Source organism: Lolium rigidum, chromosome 7 (assembly GCF_022539505.1).
Source record: "Lolium rigidum isolate FL_2022 chromosome 7, APGP_CSIRO_Lrig_0.1, whole genome shotgun sequence".
Taxonomy (NCBI): Eukaryota; Viridiplantae; Streptophyta; class Magnoliopsida; order Poales; family Poaceae; genus Lolium; species Lolium rigidum.
This window is the reverse complement of record NC_061514.1, coordinates 285,868,154-285,876,751: the sequence shown is the minus strand read 5'-3', so window position 1 is coordinate 285,876,751 and position 8,598 is coordinate 285,868,154. Positions and strand designations below refer to the sequence as shown.

General features: G+C 49.3%; 1 protein-coding gene across 1 annotated transcript; it reads left to right on the top strand.

The window, feature by feature from the left end:
- The first annotated feature begins 2,615 nt into the window (after positions 1–2,615).
- Positions 2,616–4,265, top strand: LOC124679394 (putative disease resistance protein At1g50180). Its single transcript, XM_047215161.1, has 2 exons — positions 2,616–2,657; positions 2,945–4,265. The coding sequence occupies exons 1-2, from the start codon at positions 2,616–2,618 to the stop codon at positions 3,845–3,847; spliced, it is 945 nt and encodes a 314-aa protein (XP_047071117.1). The 3' UTR covers positions 3,848–4,265.
- Positions 4,266–8,598: the final 4,333 nt, after the last annotated feature.

The following is an 8,598-nucleotide window of genomic DNA, read 5'->3' as shown; positions in this document are numbered from 1 at the left end:
GAGTATTTTTGGGGAATATTTCCGAGACTCTTTAGCTTTAGCTTTGGCTGGGGCCTGGGGCTGATGCTCTTTAGAACCAAGTCATTGCATCAAGTTGTGGTGCGTCAACAAGTTTTGCCGAGGATCGGCTGGAGGAATTGAGCTGAGAGAGAGGAAGCTTGCCACCATTGTTATCCATGGCTCGATGAGTTGGCAGTGTCAGTTATCTCATGAGTTCTGTTGCGTCGTTTGGTTTGCATTGAAAACCTTGTGGCCTGCAGACCTGACATATGTTGCATTAGGGCATCTCCAGTGTTTCGATGCATTCCTGTCATTTTTTGTGTCTGTTTTGTTCCGTTTGTGTCGAGCCATGGACACAAAATTCTCAACTTGTCTGTTAGCGTCCACCCCTGCTCCAGCGGTAGTGCTCTTTATTTTTTACCGCAAAGGGCAGACCCGTATGGGCCATGCATTGATTTTAGGGAAGAGAGAGAGGGGGAGATGCCTTTTGTGTGACCAACACATGACCAGCCAGGCCACAGGGACGCGCGGACAGTGTCCGCCTAGATGCAAATATACCCCAAATTTGGTCCAGAAATGCGCCCAAGCGGATAGGCCGGTTACTTTGCCTCGGGCCGCTGGGCTAGGGTCAGACCCAAAATTTGATCGCGCGGATGCAAATGAACATTTTCGTTTGTTTGCGTCGGGCCACGGAAAATGCCTTTACATCACATGTCCGGAGAATGTTTCCTTCCTGTCACCTGCGTCGGTTCAGTTAGGTAGTCTTATTTCTCTCATTGCCTGCATGTCAGGGTATTATCCAGGATGGGTGGAATATTATGTATTTCGCTATTGAAGTTGTGATCGTATCGTTTCTGTGGTGGATACGAGTCCCCGCAGTAGGGCAATGGGACCTTTATCTCAACCCGCACATGCTAACTAATACGCCAGCGAAAGGAGTGGAGGTTCTTTGCTTGTGTGTAACGAGATTCTTTGCTTGTCCCTGCAGTAGGTATGTGTCATAGTCGTACGACGCATACCTATCTGGTACGTGCAAAGTGATGCCTCCTATCTCATTCATTCATTCCTTGATAGTGGGCATCAAGACATGCGGCGGTCCTGCCAATATTACCGAGCAAAAAAGAAGTTGGTTTCAAAAAGTAAGAGTGGTAACTCATTCATTCAACTCGTTATGGATGGCCGGGTTAGGGTGTGTTTGTTTGGGCTCCTCCCAGCCGCTCCAACAGCTTGTGGGTTGTGGAAGCCGGAGCTCAAACAAACACCACTCCTTTGCCCAGCTCCACGCAGCGGCTTCAGTGGAGCGCTTCCAAAAATTACACTACGAACGAGAAGCTACGATTTTGGTGCTTCTTCTAGCGGCAGCGGCTCCAATCTTTGCTCTTTACTGGAATACCCTCCCACCAAATCACATACAACTGCAGAAATGTCCTCGTACCGGTTCGGCTCTATTTCTTCGTCTCCCCGAGCGAGCAAACAGAGCAGATCAGAACAATCTCGCCGTCGCACCCGACGGACCACCACCAAGTCGATCTATGGAGACCGGCGCCGCAGCACTCTTACGGCGGTAGGAACGGGAATCCCTGACCCCTAAAACCATGTCCCCGACCTCAAATCGTCGCCAGCCACGCTACCTGATGCTCACGCTGGAGCTCCCAGATCTGTCGCCGCCCCCAGCTCAGATTCCCCCGACCCCAAGCTGAGCTCGCGCGACCAGACCATGCCACGAACTCCCTGCTGCCCCTGCCATTTTTCTCTGCTTTGCGTGGTTCGATTAACACTGCTGTGCATCTAGGCGTGCTGTGCCACTTGCTGCTGCTAGGCTAATTTATTGCAGACGTATGGGAGAGGATTAAAAATGCAGTCAAATTGCTCATGTTATAATTGGTGTATGCAGATAGGTACATGTTAAAATCAACCAAATAGCCCACTTTCACGTGATAAATGTATGTATGCTACACACTACGTATATTACCAAATAATTATATTTTAGTTAAATCTAGTGAAAATCCCCAAAGAGGGCACCCAATCATGGTGTTTATAGTTATAACAGTACAATTAACACTTAAATCCGATCAACACAATTATAAGGGTATTTAGGTCATTTCAAAAAAAATTGGTGCAGCCACAGCTACTCTGGCAGCCGAAACAAACAAATATCAGACAACTCCAACCTTCCAGCCCCAGCTGGTAGCTACCGTTGATTCTGGCAGCTGCAGCCATGGCAGCTGCAGCTGTGGAGCTCCAGCTCAAACAAACACACCCTTAGTACGTTGGTAGCAGGCTAGCAGCCGTCGATGTTGATTAAAATTCACACATCATATATAGAGGTATATCGGCCAGATATTTTTTGGTTGCAGCCCTAGCAATCTGCCATATCGCTGGAGATATTTTTGTTGCACTAGACTGTACAGGAGGCCACACAGACACAGGTTCTCTCTGCTGCTACTCGCTCTTTTTCTTTTTCCTGAAATATACGGCTAACCAGGCAGCCCATAGCCCCAAACCATTTGTGTCCGGTCCGACAATGTCCATATGTTTAACTCTCCAAAAGTTTCACATTGCTCCTATATATACACGTTCCCTGCTGGCCTGCTCATCTCGCCCATCACCGCCGAATGCTCATCACCTCTTGCTCCTATATATACACGTTCCCTGAGGTGAGAATTAGTTGATTATTTTGCTCCTCTTTTTATGATGCATCTACCTACTTCTTCATGTGCAGCTTAAGCAGACGCCATTCATTTTTTATTAGTCTACATATGTGTGCATGAATATGTATGTTAATTTGTATGATTAACCAGGAAGCACAAGCTATGGCTGTTGCCCTGGATGCTTTGGCGCCCTATGGCAGAAACATGATCGCAGGCTTAGCAGAGGAAGAACTGAGTATGCTGCCGTTGAAAGAGAGATCCGGAAGCTGAATAGCAACTTGGTGTACCTGCAGGACTACCTCACCGACGCCGACAGGAAACGCATCACGGACAAGAGCGTGAAGGCGTGGGTGGGCAAGCTCAGGGACGTCATGTATGAGGCCACTGACATCCTGGAGCTCTGCCAGCTTGAGGCCATGGAGCGACCGCAAGAGGGTGCCTCCAGCCGCTCAAGTTCTCTTGGAGGGTACATGAAGAAGAAGCTGCAGGGCAGCTTCCAGCCATTGCTGTTCTGCCTTCGGAACCCTGTGTTTGCGCACGAGACAGGCAGCCGCATCAAGAAGCTCAACGAGGAGCTGGACACGAACCGCAAGGATGCCACCAAGCTGAATTTCATCAACCTCGGCTCCTACCAGGAACGGAGCAGGCTGAAAAATCCGAGACATCTCAGGAACAAGACGACGTCGGGGTTCAATAAGTCGGAAGCTGTGGGGGAGAACATTGAGGAGGATGCAGAGAAGCTTGTGCAGAAGCTGATCGCCCTCGATGGCAGAGACTTTAAGGTGGTGGCCATCATTGGCCAGGGCGGCATCGGCAAGAGCCTCCTCGCCAAGAAGATCTACGCAGGAGGCCACCAAGGAAGAGTTCAAAACCAGGATATGGCTGAGCATCACTCCGCACTTCGACAAAGTGGAGCTGCTAAGGTCCCCGCCATCACCCACGCCGGGTGGAAGCACAATGAGGAGAAGGACGAATCCATCCTCGAGCAGATCCTCACCGAGGCCCTGTCGGCGAACAAGTTCCTGCTCATCTTGGATGATGTATGGAGCGACACAGCATGGAAAGACTTTCAGGTCCCAGTTGCTACCGCCAGTTGTACACAACCGGGGAGCCGAGTCCAGGTGACCTCTAGAAAGGAAGACGCTGTCGGAGGATGGGAGCCTCCAGCAGCGACCAGCTCCGTGTCAGAAAACTAGAAGATGAAGATGCTTGGTCCTTGCTCAAGAAACAGCTACCACTGCCAGAGGTCAGTAACTCGATCAGTGCTAATATAGGAACGCAGTCGAACTAAATAATTTGCTTTCTACGGCCTATTAATTTGGTAACTCTAGTAACATTTACTCCCAAAACGCAAAATAACCATACCCAGTGATATTTTCAACAACAATTTTTTTTAAGTATGCTACTTTAATGAAAAATAAACGTTCGACAGAAAATATGTTCCGTGAACCGTGATAGACTTTTTTATCAGCTTGTTTTTATCGATCTACCTACAAGTCCTTACAAATTCTATGTTAATTGGCGAAATAACAGGAGTACACCATATGTTCTTGTTGGACCAAGTTAGGCTCATTTGTGATACTAATATCTGATTCGTAATACAGAAATCGGATCAAGCCCAATTGCATGTTACGTGCGAGCTGTAGCCTATTTCGTTCTAATTGGATTTAGTCTCTAAGTTTCCTGTAAGCCCCTGTGGTGTTGATTTTTTTTTTAGGGTTTAAGGTAGTCGATCCTGTTGTCCGATTGGACTGGTTTATGTACAGAAGTTTGGGTTCCGGTTTATCATTACAAAGCAGGTTTTGCGCAATCTCCTCCCAAACCAAGTATGTCACAGCCTCCGGCAATAAGAAATGTTTCGGAAGACGCACCTGTTCCTCTCTTCCATGTTTCCCTCATGGCGTAGACAAATTTCTTTTTTAACGAAAATGCAGCATGGTCTGCTTTTCATTTAGTTAGAAGAGAAGTGCAGGATGTGCAAGAAAAAACTGAAAGAGATGAGACTAGGAAAAAAGGAGCTCCTAGTAGCTTAAACATCAGAATTGCATCTTCAGTCGAGTTCCGTAGGTTTGGATTCTGCTTAACAAGGAGGCCACATTCTGAAAAATACGAGCGTTTCTTTCCTTCCAGATGGTCCACTACGCCAACTGCACTAAGACCATCCACCCCTTGCGCTTAGCATCCGTAATTGCTAGTTGGGTGGATATCAACCAATCCTGCAGCTTGATGGTGTTACGGGAGGGCGCTAGCTGATGGTTAAGATTAGCCATGTCCAGTACCCTCTCACAAATCCGCCGCTTACGGCACAAGTGGCCAAGAGGTGCACATGCGTCTCCTACGCACTGAAACGGAGAACGCATGTGGCATTATGCGGCCACCCTTCTTCATCATGCAGCCTGGGGTGTGACACTTGCCAAGAATTGCAAGACAGGCGAAGATGCAACACTTGAGTGGAGCGCCGCTGTTCCAGATGGTGTCCTTGAAGCCGAAGCGTGTTGAGCCCTTGAACTGCATAGCATAGGCCGAGGCTGCCGAGTACTCGCCATCCGCCGACCACTTCCAGGTGACCCTGGCACGTCAGGATTAAGAACGACCATTGACAGCCTATCAAACATGGCAAGGAACTGAACGATGGTTGTCTGGGGGTAGGTTGCGCTTGAAGTGTTTGCATCCACCTGTTGTTTTGCGAAGCCAGCCAAACCGAGATGTGCCTTTTAGTGCAAGGTTGAAACAGATCAAGCGCAAGATCGGCAATGCTTCTGCCATCGAGCCAATCCTGCCAAAAACTGATTTTATTTCCGTCCCCAAGTGTGAAATTGGCGTATGCCTTGAACAGCACATTGTAATACAATGAAGTTGGGGGAACCGGCTCAACCCTAAACTGGGTGGCCTATCACATATATATATGGGTGTGTTACAATAGGTACAATACACGTACACATACACAGAAGCTATACACAGTCTAACACCCTCCCTCAATCTTAGCCACTTCTCAAAGAATCTAGAAGGGTAAGATTGCGCCTACAAACCTCAAACTGTGGTAAAGGCAAAGGCTTAGTGAAGATGTCTGCAAGTTGATCTTTAGAAGAGATGAACTTGATCCGGAGTTGCTTCGTGACACACGTTCCCGTACAAAGTGAAAGTCAACTTCGATGTGTTTCATTCGGGCATGGAATACCGGATTAGCCGAGAGGTATGTAGCACCAATGTTATCACACCAAAGAATAGGAGGCTGCGATTGGGACATACCCAATTCCCGAAGCAAGGATCTGTACCCAAATAATCTCCGCAGTAGCGTCACCAACAGCCTTATACTCAGCTTCGCATCTGCTGCGAGAAACAGTCGCCTGTTTGCGAGCACTCCGAGCGATCGGACTAGAGCCATAGAACACAAGCATAGCCCCCGTGGATCGCTCTGTCATCCGGACCGCCAGCCCAGTCCGCATCAGAAAACGCCGAAAGAACCCCTGAGGGATGCGGCCGAATATGAAGACCATGTGACACTGTGAGTCGAACATAGCGCAAAATGCGTTTAACAGCAGACCAATGAGTGTCACGTGGTGCCTGTAAGTATTGACAAACTCTGTTGACAGCAAAGGAGATATCGGGTCGCGTAATCGTCAAGTACTGAAGACCACCAACAATGCTCCTGTACTCTGTCGCATCCGCAGGAGACAGAAGCAGCATACCATCAACAGCAGTGAGCTTGTCAGTGGATGACATGGGCGTGGCAATTGGCTTGCACTTCAGCATTCCGGCTCGCTGCAAAAGCTCCAATGAGTATTTCTTTTGCGTCATAATCAACCCGGCAGCATGCGGGGAAACCTCCACACCAAGAAAGTAATGAAGCCTCCCAAGATCTTTGACAGCAAAATCAGCACCAAGAGAGCGAACAAGAGCATCTGCAGCAATCTGAGACGAACCGACTAAAATAATATCATCTACATAGACCAACAAGTACATAGTGACTGTGGGCTTGTGCAGAAGAAATAAAGATGAGTCAGCTGTGGAGGGCGAAAAGCCATGAGCACGAAGAGCAGTCGCAAGACGGGCATGCCAGGCACGAGGAGCTTGCTTCAAGCCATACAGTGCTTTGGTGAGACGGCAGATATAATCAGGGCGGTCAGGATCTGTAAAGCCAGGTGGCTGCCGCATATAGACCTCCTCCTCCAACACTCCATGAAGGAAAGCATTCCGCACATCCAATCGACGGAGAGACCAACCTCGAGTGACCGCAATAGAGAGAAGAAGCCGGATAGTAGTAGGCTTGACCACCGGACTAAAGGTATCCTCATAGTCAAGACCATAACGCCGCCGAAATCCTCGAGCAACAAGGCGCGCTTTATAGCGCTCAATAGAGCCATCAAGCATGCTTCTTCACCTTAAAAACCCACTTGGAATCAATAATATTGACCTTCGGTGGTGAGGGAACAAGAGTCCATGTCTCATTACGAAGAAGAGCTTGATACTCCTGTTCCATGGCCTCGCGCCAGTGAGGAATACTCATAGCAGTCTGGTGAGTGCGAGGCTCAGAGGTAGGATCCATAGCGGCAGCCATACATGCCGCATGCCAGGCAACGGTCCCATCAGTGCGCTCCTTGGGGCAAAAAATGCCACTACGACTGCGCGTAGGTGGACGCAAGTCAGGAGCTATCGAGGTCGAGGGAGCAGCCGTCGAAGACCCAGTCGGAGAGGGACTGGGCGAGGGACACAGCGACGACCCAGCCGGCGAGGGGCTGCGCGACACGCTGCGAGGCGACGCACCGAGCGACGAGGGCGACGTCGCGCCGCCCGGGCTGCTCGTCGAGAGAGACGGCCCGAGAGAGACGAGCGACGACGGCGTGGCGGGCGACCCGGGCGGGAGCCGGACGGCCCGGCCGTGAAGGGCGAGGACTCACCGAGGCGTCGAGGGTGGATCGGCCGGCCCCGCATGGGCACGGGAACCAAGGCCATGCAAGGGCACAGCCGTGATCGACGTGCACAGCAGGCACCGCACGATCGCCGTGCGCAGCGGGGAAGTGTCCGATGCATCTTCCAAAAGTTCCAACCGAGCTCCACGTCCAGTGTCTGCACCATGATTAGGCAATAGTACAGGAGAGTATGCAACATCATCAAATTGGTCAGAGGCAATAGAGGATGAATGCATAGGTGGAGGGGCGGTAGGAGACACAGGGAGTTGAGCAAAAGGAAACACGTGCTCATCAAACACGACATCCCGAGATATATACACACGGTTAGTGGGAACATGGAGGCATTTGTAGCCTTTATGCAAGGAACTATAGCTAAGGAAGACACACTTTTTGGATCGGAACTCAAGCTTGCGTTTATTATATGGGCGAAGATGAGGCCAGCAAGCACAACCAAACACCTTTAAAAAGGTATAGTCCGGCTGTTCATGAAGCAAGAGCTCAAGAGGGGTCTTCATATTAAGAACACGTGTGGGGATACGGTTGATGAGAAAGCATGCAGTGGTGAAAGCATCACTCCAAAACCGAAAAGGAACCGATGCATGAGCCAAAAGAGTGAGACCAGCTTCAACAATATGACGATGCTTACGTTCTATCGAACCATTCTCGTCGATGTGTATGTGGACATGCTAAGCGATGTGCAATCCCAAGCGATCGGAAGAAAGAATTGAGGTTGCGATATTCACCCCCCAATCCGACCGAACATGAACAATCTTATGCTTGAGAAGGCGCTCAACATGTTTTTGAAACTGAACAAAAATATCAAACACATCAGATTTACGCTTAATGAGATAAAGCCAAGTGAAACGACTGTATGCATCAACGAAACTGACATAATAATTATGGCCACTAATAGAGGTTTGGGTAGGACCCCATACATTAGAAAAAACAAGCTCTAGAGGGTGTTTCACCTCACGAATAGACTCCGAAAAAGGAAGTTGATGACTCTTCCCCTGCTGACAAGCATCACACACTGCTAC